Source organism: Alexandromys fortis, unplaced genomic scaffold (assembly GCF_014885135.2).
Source record: "Alexandromys fortis isolate MF-2015 unplaced genomic scaffold, M_Fortis_MF-2015_v1.1 scaffold_59, whole genome shotgun sequence".
NCBI lineage: Eukaryota > Metazoa > Chordata > Mammalia > Rodentia > Cricetidae > Alexandromys > Alexandromys fortis.
In genome coordinates, this window is record NW_026067943.1 from 724463 (window position 1) to 740164 (window position 15702).

General features: G+C 34.7%; 1 protein-coding gene across 5 annotated transcripts in view; it reads left to right on the forward strand.

Annotated features, from left to right (window-relative positions):
- Positions 1 to 15702, forward strand: part of Grm7 (glutamate metabotropic receptor 7) — a 901797-nt gene that overhangs the window by 450867 nt on the left and 435228 nt on the right. For all 5 annotated transcript variants that reach the window (XM_050148613.1, XM_050148616.1, XM_050148612.1 and 2 more), the window contains exon 3: positions 9072 to 9213. In XM_050148613.1, the coding sequence (XP_050004570.1) occupies positions 9072 to 9213 (142 nt within the window). The remainder of the gene's footprint in view (positions 1 to 9071; positions 9214 to 15702) is intronic.

Below are 15702 nucleotides of genomic sequence, written 5' to 3' on the forward strand. Positions count from 1 at the left end.
TATATGTGTGTGTGTGTGTGTGTGTGTGTGTGTGTATGTGTGTGTATATATACACATATATATGTGTGTGTTTATATGTGTATATATGTTCATATGCATAAATATGTTTATTTTTATATATAAGAATCCATATTTCTATTAAAATAAAATTTTAGTTCACTTATGCAAAAGCACAGGGTGAGATCTGCTTCCTTAGGGGGTAAGTGTGCTAGCCCTGCAACACGTCAAGCCACCTTCTGAAGGCTGCACCATTGCACAATGTATTGAACCAATAATGATGAGACATTTTTGCATTCTGAATGATTTCCAGCATTTGGTCTTGGCAGAAAGCTGTTGTTATTAAGCAGATCTGTTGACTGTGTATTGTTATCAGATCCTACTTCACCACTTCTCTCATGTCTGCTGTTACCTATCTCTTCAGGTTTCTAAGTGTGAATTTGGACCCTTTTGTCCCATCTCTTGTGTCTCTTAGTACACTGTTTACTTTAAGCATTATTCTATATAGAAGGCTATTATCAGATATATGACTTCATTCTAATCTCTAGCTTTTGTTGTGTTTTTCTCATTGATATTCACAGAACAAGTGTTCTAAATTTTCATAAAATGAAATTCATCAATTCCTTTTCCTTTGTACATTTTGGATCTTTTTCCTTTTTTTTTCTTTTTTCGATCTAAAAACTGAAAAACTGACAAATAAACAGCAAGTTATACAGTACTCACTTATTTTTTTAAAAGTTTTCTGACACAGGTTATATATGCTGGTCCAACTTCCATGCAGAGTAAATTTTTATGAAGAATAATAGTTAATTGTTGACATTTGTTCTATATATACATAGCCAATATTTGCACCAATTGTAGAAGACTGACCTTTATTCTTTGATAGCCATTTGCATCTTTGCTGATGGTTTGTTAATGTGATGTACACACATATAAAATGTTCCTCAGTCACATATCTATCATTTTATAAGTTCTTCCCTTTCTTGATGTTGTAACTTCCTGGTAAGTCTTAAAATTGGGCATCATGAGTCTAATTTTGTTTTTGCTCTTAGAACTGTTTGCCTCTTCTATTTCTTTTACCTTTCTGTATTAATGCAAAATGAGTTTTTGATTGACATTTCATTACACCTGTAGATGAAAATATAGAAGACTTATCCAACTTTTAAAGTTCATTGCATTCTCCCTTCATAGGTTGTTGGTACAGATTCTGAACACATTTCTTGGTGTCAGTGCTATAATTTTGTTTTGTTAATGACTGTATTTATAACTTAGTAATAATGTGTTTCTTACTGAAGTACATGAATGATTGATTTTATATATGGAGTTTATACCTTTATTTTGCTTCAGCTATTTAATAGTTTTGGTAAAGTTTAGCAGTTCTTTAGGGTCACAGGTGTTCTATATATACTATCATATCATATACAAATAGACATCTTTACTGCTCCTTGCACATATTTTTTTCTTTGTCTTCTTTATTCTTTTTGTCAGGTCAAGGACTCCAATACATTGTTGCAGAACAGAAAACAACTTCTCCTGGTTGTGGTCTCTTGCTTTCCAGAACTATGCTTGTTGGACTTTCTGTAGGTGCCTGTCCTTAAGCTAATAAGCTAATATAGTTCTCTTCTAATTCTAGTTCATGGTTTTTGACCATGTATGTCTATTGAATCTTGTTATACACATTTTGTGTATGTCTTGAGCAGGCTGCTTGAATTTTTTAAATTTAACAATTCTCAGATAATAAAATATCTTTTCATTCATTGGAAGAAATTCACTCAATAGAGATACATAATAGATCTTTCTTTCTTTCTTGAAATTCAGTCATCGTCACTTATTAGATACCACTTAAGAATTCTTAAGTTGTTGTGTTATGTCAGTGTCATAAGTGCTGTTTTTATTCTTTGAAAATTCCATACATGGAAACAGTATATTTTTGTCATTTCTCCTCCCCAGTTCCTGCCTCTCTCCAACTTCCTGGTCATTTCCTCATCTCCACCCTGCTGGGTTATTAACATTTTAGTGTATATTCAAGAAATCAAACTAAAATATAGGATCTGCAAACCCCATTTTTAAAAAAAAGAAAAGAAAACGTGATTACTGTGACTCCAATTTTCCCTCTTCTTTTGGCAAGTTGAAGATCTCAACCAATTTCAAATATCAATCAACATACCTTATATTACCTCATGACCAATTAATTGATCTAGCAAAGAGGACTAACTAGTGTGATATTTATAAGCTTTCTTTATAAAGTATTTTTTTTCAGAAACTCAAACTTAAGGAAAATCAGAGTCTTCATCTAGCAAAATTCATATCAGTTGACCTATTAGGGTTAATCAACCTTTTCAACAATTTGCAATAAAGACAATTTTATAATTCATTTTATACCCCTGGTTGGTAGTAGAGACCATAAGGTGAATCAGTTACTTGAATGGATCCTGTCCCTGGCTATGCTTAATGAAGTAAATCAAGTTCAAATGTTTACCCCAGAGAGAAATCTAACCTAGCCTATCAGTTTATCTTGCTTCACTTTCTGTATTAATCTTGGCATTTGTCTTCAAATTTTAGCACAAACTTATTGAGACTTCAGCAAACAGTGTAATGGCAGAACTTAACTTGAAATCAAGTGAGTGATGATGGGGCAAAAGTAGAAGACCAAATAGCACTGTGTTCTCATTGAAACCTTGTGGTATTTCCTGTTTTAAGGTGGAATCTGGTTGTAGTCATTCATACTTGCCAAATCTTTTTTTTTCCTTTTTTACTTATCTTTTTTAAAAAGAAAACAAACTATCTTTTATACATATATATATATATATATATATATATATATATATATATATATATATATATATATATAGAGAAAGAGAGCTTCTTGTTGGTTCCAAGTTGCCTGGCTAGGTTAGATTCAAAACAATCACACAGAAACTGTATTAAATCACTGTGTGGCCCATTAGCTTTTAATTGGATAACACTTACATATTAATTTAATGCATTTCTAATAATCTGTGTATCACCATGTGGCAGTGGCTTACTGGCAAGATTTTGGTTTGTATGACTCTGGTGGAAGTTCCATAGCTTCTCACTGACTCTGCCCTCCTTCTTTCTCCCAGCATACAGCATAGATGTTCCCACCTAATTCTGTTCTTCCCTGTCATAGGCTCAAAGAAGATCTTTATTCATTACCCAATAAAAGCAATACATAGATAGAATGCCTCCTATACCATTTCTCCTTTTCTGTTTAAACAAAAAGGAAAGCTTTAATTTTAACATAATAAAATTACATATGACAAAACAGTTATCAAGCAAGAATTACAGTTACAATTTTTATCATAACTAAGGAAAACTATATTTATTCTTCAACTCCATCACAGACTCCAGCAGGATATACTATTACCTAAGTAAACAGGAAGTACAATGTAAGCAACTTTCAAAATTATGGAATTGACAGAGACATATCACTTCCAGGGCAATCACCCAAAGTTCTTCTGTACCATTGGGGCATCCATCTTCAGCCTACAGACACATAGTATCCAGCAAACTTTTCCATGAAGGAGGAATTTCAAAGACAGTTCCACTTATATTGGCAGTTTGTCATTCTCTTTTTTTCTGTGTCCAGTAGAATGTCTAGCAGACTCTTCCATGAAGCAGGAACCCCAAGAGATTGTCTTACCCTTCAGTCATTTCTCTGCAGGTCCCACATGTCCAGTTCATTAAGCAGTCCAAGTGAGAGCAGTTTTTTCCCCCCAAATGGCTAATCAGCTCTATAAGGGGCCTCAGTGATGCCCACCTTCCTCTTGAAGTAATTGGTGCTGCTGGGAGTGAACATTTCCCACTGTCATGAAAAGTCCTAAGTTATTAAAACATTTTAAATGCCATATTCTGTAGTCTTTGAAAGGTTTGAAGAATTCCTAACTAACTGAAAAATATCTCTATATATCTAGAAAACCTAAGTAATATGATTATTATAGATGATTATCTATTAGCCTATATTCATTAATTATACATTATTTTTTAATGAACTGCACAAACTCAATACCTTAATCAAGAGCAAAAATATACATATAACAAAATTGATCTAAAACTTGTATCAGTAAACCAAGACACATACCAATGCAAAGTATCCATCTCTATGGGCATATCCCCCTTTAAATGTAAGGAAATATTTTCAAACAATATATGGGAATATGGGCATAGTTCTGTCCAAACATCTTTCTGCTGTTTACTGGGTGAAATAATATTATGAGGTTGTTCACAGTGACATCTCAGGGAGGGGGGGGAATCATGTTCTATGAAACCATATTAGCCTGGAATGAATCCACAGGTTCTCATCCTCTGTGGAAACAAAAGAATAACCTCTTTTCCAAAGCAACATATCAACAGACACAAATTTTGAAGTCAAGACACCTTTATAATATACATGATGGTTTAGTTTAGCAGCCCATACAATGAAATGTCTCTCTGTCCTTAGTTCCTTCACAGTCAAAAAAATTCAAAGACAGAATACATAATCCATTCATATACATAATCCAGACTCTCTGTGTATATTCCATCTTGATGTGGCTTATTTATATTTACTCTATTATTTTAATATTTATTTTGTTATCTTTATTCCTTAAATCGAGTACTGTCTGTATTCTGTCCATTTAAAGGCTTTTATTTTTTTCTAAACCATTTATTTCTTTTTTATAACTCTCTACACTTTTTTTCCCTTTGTCTCTCAATCCTACATACATTTATCCAAACCTCGGATGCATTTAGAGGTCTTTTATGTCTGAAACTGTCTTTATTGTCTTATCTCTAATTCTTCACTGTCTTGAAGAGCTTTTTAAAATAGTAAACAGCTTAGTTGCAGCTGCTCTGGATGCTGGACCTCCCTCTTTCCATTTTCAAAATGGTAGAGGTACATTACTGACAGCTCTGGTGCTGTCAGGTCAGAGCCATGCTCAGTACCTTAACTCTGAGAATGAGCGTGCAGCACACAAACCCATTTTATCTTAGTAATAGCTAAATTTGACAGGTAGAGCATTGCACAGCTTGGAAATAGCCCTGTGCATGGTGGCAGAAATTCACCATACTCTCCTGCTTGTGCATGCCTAGCAGTACTGATCCAACCATCTGCCCAAGTGGAGGGGCTCTGAGCTGGTCTCAACTACTTTCCTCCTGACCCTGAGTGGGCACACAAACACCAGGGTCCACATATGCTCCAAAGCTGGAGTTTGAGGTGGCAGCATGGTCCAGGAAGCAGAATTTTTAAACTTTTTTTTTTTTTTTTTACTACCAGTGAATCATGAAAACCTTCCTTAAGGGAGCTGCAGCATGCCGCCAGCTGAAGAAAACATGAGGCTAAGCTTTGTTTTTCGGTGTGTAGAGTTCCTTTTCAAGCTTTTTTAGGTTGTACATGGATTTAGTACACCACATTGGTGTGCCAAATGTAACAAGAGAGAGCTGCTTGTTGGTTCCCAGCCTTCTGGCTAGCTTATACCCAAAATAATCACACAGAAACTGTATTAATTAAATCACTGCTTGGTTTATTAGCTCTAGCTTCTTATTGGCTAACACTTACATATCAATTTAACCCATTTCTATTAATCTGTGTATCACCATGTGTCAGTGGCTTACCAGCAAAGTTTTGGCATGACTGACTCTGGCGGTGGCTCTATAGCTTCTTCCTTACTCCATCCTTCTTTCTCCTATCATAGAGCCTAGGTTTCCCTGTCAAGTTCTGTTCTTCCCTACCATAGGCTCCAAGCAGTTCTTTATTCATTAACCAATAAAAGTAACATATAGACAAAATAACCTCCCACACTATATACCAATCCAAGTTTCCATTCCCTCCTCTCCTCCTATTTCTTCCACATACTCTCCCACACCACCCCCATCAATCCTCAGAAAGGCTAAGGAACATTGTTTTGGGGAAGGGCCAAGGCCCTCCCTACTGTATCTAGGCTGAGCAAGGTATTCATCCAAAAAAAAAAAATAGTTTTCCGAAAAGCCAGTACATGTAATAGCGATAAATCCTGGTGCCACTGTCAGTGGCCTTTCAGTCTGCCCCAGCCATGCAACTATCACCCACAATCAGAGTGACTAGTTTGGTCCTGTGCTTCTTCCTTCTCAGTCCAGCTGAAGTTCGTAAGGTCCCATTAGCTCAGGTAGACTGTTTAGTAGGTGATTCCATCATGATCTTGACCTCTTTGCTCATATTCTCATTCCTCCCACTCTTTAACTGGACTTTGGGAACTCAGTCCAATGCTCCAATGCAGGTCTTTGCCTCTGTTTGTATCAGTTGTTGAATGAAAGTTCTATGATGATATTTAAGATATTCATCAATCTGACTACAGGGCAATTCAAGATACTCTATTGTTTAGGGTCTTAGCTGGGGTCATCCTCGTGGATTCCTGAAAATTTCTCTAGAGCCAGGTTTCTTGCTAAACCTATAATGGCTCCCTCAATCAAGATTTCTCTTTCCTTGATCTCATCTCTGTCTTTCCTTAGTCTCAACTATCCCATTTCCTCAAATTGGCCAGATTTTTAGAGGCTGGATCAAGATATTCTCTGGTCACTGATAAAATATGAAATTTTTGCCTTCCCACTAGATCTGCTTTGCCTTGGAACATTGCTCTTATTCTCTCTCTCTCTCTCTCTCTCTCTCTCTCTCTCTCTCTCTCTCTCTCTCTCTCTTTCATTTTTTTTTTGTTGCTCATGGTGATCAAGTTTTCATGTCATAGAACCAGGATTATAGCTAGCTTTTTCTTCTCAAGATTAGAATAGCATGTGACCCCACTGTATTTTACTGATTGGCTCCATGATGCTTCCTGATGTGGGAATTGAAGTTTAATGACACCTAAAATAGTGTCAATATTTCAGAATGACTGCTTAGGTTACCTACCAGTCCAAATCAGTCTGCAACCTACTTATAATGAGATTCTCTTCTTGAGCTTTTGAATATCTACATGTTTTGTTTTTGTTTGTTTGTTGTTCAACTGATTCTGGTAATATCATATGATACTAACCTCATGCAATGAGTTGAACCTTAACCTCCCTGCTCTTGAAACATTCTATGTAGATGGCTTTATATCTTCCTTCAGGATTTTTGGAATTCATTAATAAAACCATTTGAGCCTATACCTTTTATGATATTATTTCTAAAACATAAAATTGCTGTTTGTAATTTATATGGAATCTCAAAGATGATTTGGAATTTTTCAGATAATCATTTTTCCTTTCAACTTTTATAATTTGTGTATCTTAAGGAAATATTCTATTTTCTTGATGTTTCCTTGATGTGTTTAAAAACATAAAAGTTCATCACATTCATGGATAGGATGTACGTGTTATTTATAGTTTATCTCTCATATAGTCTGAGATATCTCTCCTTGGTCATTCTACCTCAAGATTTGTCAATTTTTATTGATCATTTGAATAATAATATTTTTACTGTATTTTCTCTGTTATTTCTCTATTTAAATCTATTGATTTTAGTTTTAATTTTTTATCATATGTCTGCTTTCTTGGTATTTACTCACCCATTTTCTCTTTGGGAGTTGAGTTTGTCTATATCAGTTCTGTTTTCCAGTATAAATATGTTTTCTATCTAACTATTATTTCATCTATTATCCATTAATTGCAATGTACTATAGTTTTATTTTAAGTCTTCTCAAAGTATGTAATTTTTTTGGACACTTTCTATTTGATCCAGGGATAACTTCAACAAGTTTTTTTTTTGTTGAAATTTTAAATATTTGGATTTTTTATGACTTTTGCCATTAATTTCCACATTTTTAAGATATGAGAATATACTTTGTATAATTTCTGTGGGCTTTTATTTCCTTTTTCCTTAAGGCCAAGATATGGTTTGTCTTAATGATCCTTCCAGTTGCACTTGAAAGAATGTCTACTCCTGTTGTATGTATGATTTTAGGAATTTCAGCCAGGTTAATTATCCTAATTGCAGTGTTGTAGGGCATCTGCATATTGAAGAGTGACACAGGTGTTTTCTGGAGGGCTGAAGTTGGGAAACTACTTAGCATAATACTAAAACTAACTGAGCATAAAGTTCAGTGGAGTCTTAATTTGGGATCAGAGGTTTCTGTGTTTATGGAAGCCTATGTACATCCATGTTCTAAGTGAAAGAAAATCCACTTTGATGCTCCATGGTGCATAATAGTAAGAGTGAAGTGTTTTACTCATTCCCACTTAAGTGTTCTACAGCTGGGATGATTTTCATAATTTTTCTTCTACAAATATACTCAATACTTCTTTTCTCTTTTCTCACATGTCTGAAAGTGTGTCTTGTAAAATACTATTTTTCAGGAGTGATGACTAAGCAAGAGTTGGACTAAGATGAAATCTATCATATATTCAGTAAACTGTCCCCGGCTCTGTTTCCCCTCCAGACATACATTAAAATCAATTGGGATCATGGAGACTCTGAGAAGCATGGAGTCAAAAATCTATTTAATCCTCCTGTTCCCTAATAAAGCAGGAAACACTAGTTATTGTAGTACATTACGTGATTTCTGGGGATATAGCATGAAATATTTGAAACAGATTTCCAGTGACCAACAATATGTGATCAACAAAGTTTTATTTGTGACAGCCAGTGATCTTGTTGGTTCCTATGTCTTTCGTTGTATTTCTTTGGAGCTGATCTTTAAAAGTTTAGAGGCATGTGTTGTCAGGGAAAAGAAACATCTGCGAATTCAAAGTTAAGAAAACTCTCAGGGATAAAGATGGAAACTTGTTGCTTCAGTGTGTGTAACTTTAACATAACACATAACATGCATTGTAAAGACCCAAACATTTTATCTATCCTCCCTTTACCTACTTCCTCAGTATTAACACCACTAGCTTCCCTGGGAAGTATTAGTTTTAGAAAGGCATTACAAAGACTGAGGCTCTGTTTACTGCATGGTTTGCGGGAATAGTTCAAGAACAACCTTGATGTCTTATGCCTTCCTGGACCACAGGCATCACTTGGAAAGTATTACAGACTCAGTATCAATTCCTTCCCCCATTATCTTCCTGTACTTTGTTACTTCCGTTGGGACTTTATTGACACTTTGCTTTCTTTTCTTGAACAGGTGGGCTCTGCATTGCCCAGTCCGTGAGAATCCCCCAAGAGCGCAAAGACAGGACCATTGACTTTGATAAAATTATCAAACAGCTCTTGGACACCCCCAACTCCAGAGCCGTCGTGATTTTTGCCAACGATGAGGATATAAAGTAAGGATGACTGGTGAACCTCGTTCCTATGCATGCTACAGCTTTAGGAGGCAGAAGGATGAGGATGCTGGCAAGGAGAGGAGAAATAAAAGTCAGACCAGAGGTGTAATTACAAGGTGGTAAATTCTTTCCTGCTTGCTGTCTCCACACTTTGTCAGTTGTAGAAGCAGTAGCTCATTGCTCTCCTATATTGAATTACTGGCAGAAGGTAAAAGTATTTAGCCTTTGAAAAGTTGTATTATGAAAAATAGATCTAAGTATTGCAGGCTTTTATCCCAAGAGTGGTGTTTGTTAGTGTAAAAGACAAAGGGCTTATAGTTCTGCCTTCATTGCTCAGAATTGAAACCCAGGGCACCAACTGTTAAATGTCCACATTCTCCATCTCTTTAGTATTTATTCCTTTCTTCATTGATTTCCTCCACTCCAAACTTGTCATTTTAACTTCCTTTTTCACTGAGTTCCTTCACTTGCAGACACAACATACCCTGTGAATCCCTTCCAGAATGCAAGTGCCCCCTGATTCCTTTTCTGAAATCAGTAACCCAGTCCAGAATCTTTAATTTTGTCTTTTAAGAAATAAATACTAACTTGTGCTTGATTAAAAAGGCTAAAACTTTTTCTAGTAGTGTCTGAGTAAAATGTCTTGCACCCTGTATGCTAACTAATAAGTTCTCCCTTGTGGGTAGCAGGGCTCCTGGCTTGCCAGTCTCTGATGTGTCATTCTAGAAATATTCTGTACCATGCTCCTGATCCATTTTTAAGTACCCTGTAGGTGTACTGTATGTGCCTCTTCTTTACCTAAGCTTACCTTAACATTTCATTACAGAGGACCTTGTTTATCAGTACTCATGGATCTCTGCAGTTTTTAATCTACACACATAATTTTATTTTACATATATACTACATTTTATCTAGCTTCTCCCTCATATATTGACAATTACATTTTTCAACACAGAATTGCACAGTTATAAAAAAATAGTCTAGTAAACTTCCTGAAATGAAATGTGTGCTGAATTATAAATATAAAATATACACTTAAAATACATAATATACTATATGATATACAAATATATCAGACCGATATATCATATTCACTGTGCACATAGAATTTTATGTGTAATCTTTTGAAATTTAATCACAGATCCATTATTTTGCATGCTCTAAGTGTGTTTAGATTGTAATATTTTCTAAAAAGATTCTAAAAAGATCTGCCCTTTCTTTTAAAAGGCCATCAATACAATCGTCTGGAAATGTGCTATTTTATGCTTCCCTGGTGTGGAAAATTTATGTGTTAAATCTTTCCCTTATATCTTAAAATTCTTTGTTATTGAATTTGAAAGTATGTTATTTTTACTGGGTAAAACTGAATGGTTCAGCCCATGTTAATTTCCTCCATAGCATCTCCCATTTTCAGCATCCTTTCTTCCTTCTCCCTGCTCCACATGTCCCAAAACACAGCCCAGAATCTCTCCAGCATCCCTATATGAAGGCCGTGACCACCAGTGAGGTTACATGACCATTACATGGAAAAGGGAACCTAAGAGTCACTCTCTGTTCTTGAAAAGGTTTCTTCCCCTAGTTCCCCTTTCCTTTGCCTCCAGGTTCTCCCAGCAGTGAAATGAAAGTCTTCTGAAGCTGTCCTGTGAGACAGCTTTCCAGACTAAATTCCCTCTAAACACTCCATGCTGTACGCACTGCTGGCCAGAAGGCTGTTATTCTTCCCTCTTCTTTGATCATTCCATTGTTTCTGGTATGTTTCAAGGAAGAATTCTCTGGCCAGAGTGTGCCTAAAAAATTCTTCTCATAACACTTTAATATTTTAACATATGCCAGTGGCACTGTGCATTGTTGTTGTTCCTGAATGGTTCACATTAGTTGGCATTTTTCATTGTTTCTAGCCTTCCTTACAGCAGATGACTTTTAAATGGTATTTTTATCTTTACTTCTAGTCTTGATAATAAGGGAATAGGTGGTGCTCAATAAACACCATTAAATGAATGATTGAAATTCTGAAGCTGGAGTTCAGTGTTTAATGGCATATGAAAGTCTTATCTCCCTGGACTTTATGGTTGGTATTTATTTTCATTTGCTTGTGCTTCCTCCCTCCCCCTTCCCCCCATCTCCAGAATTTTACTCTATAACCTACATTGACATCTTACTCATAATCCTCTTGCCTCATTCTCTGATTGCTGGGACTGCAGGTATGGGATTGAAATAGGATTAAGTCTTGATTCAAGTTTTACCACTTTAGACCTCACATACACCACATATGCAGTTGTCGACCTAAATGCTTGATCCAGTTCTTCCAGCATGTCTTTTGCTCATGGCATCGTCTCACTGAATTCAGTCTTTGTCTTTATATCAAGTTATCTTTCATGTATGCCACTCCCTGGGGAATGTTTTAGATGACCATGAAATGCATTGTTTCTCTCCTGTTTGTGTCACTTTGGGGTTGTCTTATTCAACTTTAAGTTTTAGTTACTTGTGAGGTTTTGTTTTTCTTATATTGGTCTTTGATCTCCAACCTCCTCCCTCCCCTATGCTATTAACATCCTTGTCAAACATTTTATTAGTCTTTTATTGTCTGCTTCATGCATTTACTAATGTGTGATACGTTAGTAATGTATATTTATGTTGAGTTTTTAAAATGATAGTTTTGTGGTTAAAACACTTTTGTTCTATAGTGTGTGGCTTATATTTTGGGTGGAAACTGCACATAATCCCCCGATAAATTATTTTATAATGCAGCTACTTTCTATATTGAATATGTATTGCAATTTATGTGTTAGCATCTTGGTTTCTGAGCACAGCGATAAAACGTCTGGTGCATATGCTTCTTCTAGAATGTGATGTTAAAGGCAGAACCATCTGAAGATTACAGAATCCCCATAATGTTGATTCTTTTTCAAAACTGTACACTGGAGATGGAAAATTTTGACATTTCCTGCAACATTAACTTCAAACACTCTGAGACCAGGAATAAGATGGAATTAATATCTCAATTTTGAAGGAAGCTAAATGCTGAATCAGTCATGGGTATTGATGATTTGGATTTTAAGGAAGAGCAAAATCTGTCTTCAAAATATAACACTGCAGTTATAAAAGTAACATGTGTGCATTGTAAATCCCCTAGGAAATAAGAGAGTTTCTTCTTCTTCTTTTATAAAAAGAATACTATAAATTTTACTCCACCCAACACTGCAAAAATGTTAGATGTCAATGCAAATGATTACAAGTAATAATTAAGATTATATTTTATAAAACCTATAGCCTCTGTCTTCAGACAGTTTAGTATTTGCAAGTGGCTTGCATGTGCTCTCTGGCTTTCTCCTGCAGTATGGATGTTGCACAAACTCTGCATGGAGCATTGGTGACTCACATTAGAATTTAGTCATCATCTGAACTTTGAATACGTGCTCATGTATTTATTTGTATCCGGTCTTACCCTGTTTTCTTGACTTCCCTTTAACTTTCTCATCGCTGTCAGATGTCATTACCTCTCCAAATGTTTTAGTAACAAACTATTATTTCCTTTCTGTGATTTAATATGAGTCTCTATTTGAGCCATATGTGTATGCTCACATACACATACAAATACATGCATACACATAAATTTATGTTGGCCAGTTTTTGTCATATAGGAGTTGGAAAATCACAGTTTTAAAAACTATTTCTTTTATGTTTTTAACTAAAGCCTTTTACATTCCAACAAGGTGTCTTTTATTGACAGCCCCAGTATTTTCTTTCAAAAAAATATATGTACACATATATAATTATTTTAACATTATTTATTGTGTGTATGCATATGTTCATTCATGAGATCAAAGGACAACCTTTGTGGGAGTCAGTTGTCTTCTTACATTTTGTGGGCATCAAGAATTAAAGTCAGGTCCTCAGGTTTAATGACAAGTACCTTTGTCCATTGATCCATATCACCATCCCTATGTATTTAATTACAAACCATGACAAAACACTCTAATGCAAAATGTCTGCTTCCTGTCCTATCCTCCATAATCTCTGGCTCTGTTCTCTTGGGCAGCTATTCCAACTCTTTAAACACTTCCGGTTTCATCTGCATAATAGACAGACAGGCAAGTTTAAAATTACTGATTTCCTGATCTGTCTACTCATTTACATCTGAAATGTTTTAAATTATATAAATCACATTGAAGGTCCCAACATCCTCATACCACATTTCTAGTGAATTAAAATTAGTGTTTACACTATTATGAGCATTCAAATGACACTCTATAGAATTAAGAATTTTTTCCCTTTGGTGCTATGACATATTTGTGCTTGTTTTCCCTAAAGAAAGTATAACATTTTAGCTAGTTGTTTTTATTATTTAGTTAGCTTTAGTATTTTCCTATTATTGCTGGCATTACAGATACATCTCTTTTCTTCCAGGTTTATAAATCAATATTCACAGTCATAGATGTTTTTGGACACACTCTCCTAAGAACTCTATCATCCATTCCTAATCTGGAGCCAGCCACTATGTTGCTAACAATTCGCCCTCTTGTTTTCTCTCACCTTCCCTGACCTTACCTTTTTTTTCCCAAAATATTTTTAGTCTGCTTTTTTCCTTCACATTGTTGGATCACATTCTTGAATAACTTCTTTGAAAGAATAATCTATAGGAATATATATTTCAGGGCTGGAGAGATGTCTCAGTGTTTAAGAACACTTATTGCTCTTACAGAGGCCCTGGTGTATACATCACACAGTTCACAACTGTAGCTCCAGGAGATCTGACACATTCTTCTGGCCTCTGAGGGCATTTGCAAGCATGTAGTACACTTAAACTCATAAAGGTATACACATTAGTAAAAATGGGTATATCATTTTTATAAAAAACTGCTTTGTGTATATGATGCCCAAAACCTTTTTTCTGACTCCACAATTAATAGTTGGTTTGTTGATGGTATGTCTCAACAATTTTAAAACAATATTTTCCCAGAAATGATTTAGTAAATAGTGTTGATTACTTATGAGTTGAGGAATTATTGATTTGTATGGCATACTACAGTCTAATTGTACAGTGGAAAAAAGAGCAAGTACTTCTGAGCACATATGAAACTTATTTTTGCACTGGGATTCATTGTGTTAAATGTCATAATTCTGAATTAAAACATTTTCTCAGACTTTTGTTATAGTATTGTTATTCTCATATTTTGTTTCCCTTTGTCTCTTAAGAAATTAATCTGATTTTTTTCTAAGTTCTTCTCAGTTTTATGAGCTATTTTCATTATTTCCAAAGTTAGCACTTTTGTGATGTTTTGTTTCTCTATTTTTTATAAGAGTTTACATTTTTATTCACAAATTCAGCTTCTCAATTTATCAATTGATTGGTAAATAATTAATAAATTATAAAAATTATTTCTTGAAATGTCTTATTGGCAATAGTTTAAAGCCACTGTTTAAAATAATCTTATTTTTCTATACATTTGTTTAGGAAATGTTGACTGTATGTAGTCTTATACTTATTTTAAAATTCGTATTTTTTAACATTTAGTCTCATTTTCTTAACTTTATTTTCTTAAAAGTAGCTACAATATTTTATTTTCAATATACATTTTCTTATCTATGTTCTTAGTTTTGCCCATATCTTGCTATTGGCTATCTTTATACACCTTAACTAAGTGAATTTGTTATTTTGTACTTTCTCCTGTATTATCTCTCCCTAATCCATGCTGGTATTCCTTTCCATTTTAATTTTTGTCTTTTTCACTGGGGTCTTCTGTACCTTTGGGGTAGGCATTAGCTTACTGTAGATATACGTTTATCAACCAATCCAAGTCACAGTAGGTATAGAATTGACTGTTGTATTAAGGGTTTCTTTAATGTTTTTGTGAAAGTGGTAGATTAAAAAAAAAGCAGATTATTTTTTTTTTCTTTTACCTTTTGTCTTTCAAGCAAATGTTATTCCTTTTACTATTTTTTTTTCTTTTTTTGGTTTTTTGAGACAGGTTTTCTCTGTGTAATAGGCCTAGCTGTCCTGGAACTAGCTCTTGTAGACCAGACTAGCATCAATCAAATCCACAAAGATCCACTTGTCTCTGCTTCCCAATACTGGGATTAAAGGCATGTACCACCACTGCCTGGCTATGTTATTCCCTTTAAATAGCCTCACCTTTCAGTATGTAATACATTGGGTATATACTCACTCTCTCCCATTCCTTTCCTTGCTTCACACACTAATTTCTCCTTGGCCTTTTGTTGCTTGGATGATCACACTATGATGGAACAATATCTTATTATTTTATTAGAAAATTCCCAGTTCATTTTTTGGTAGAGGAGAAAGAAAATGTGATCACAGTTTTCACTGTCTCTTGTGTTGTCTTTAAAGGCATTCTTATTGATTTATTGATGAACCTATGTGATACCTGAAAATTGAAAATCCAGAGTGATGAGATATTGTGTCTGTGTGTGTATGTGTTTTATATGTATGTATGCAAGTATATATATATATCTATATATATATGTGTA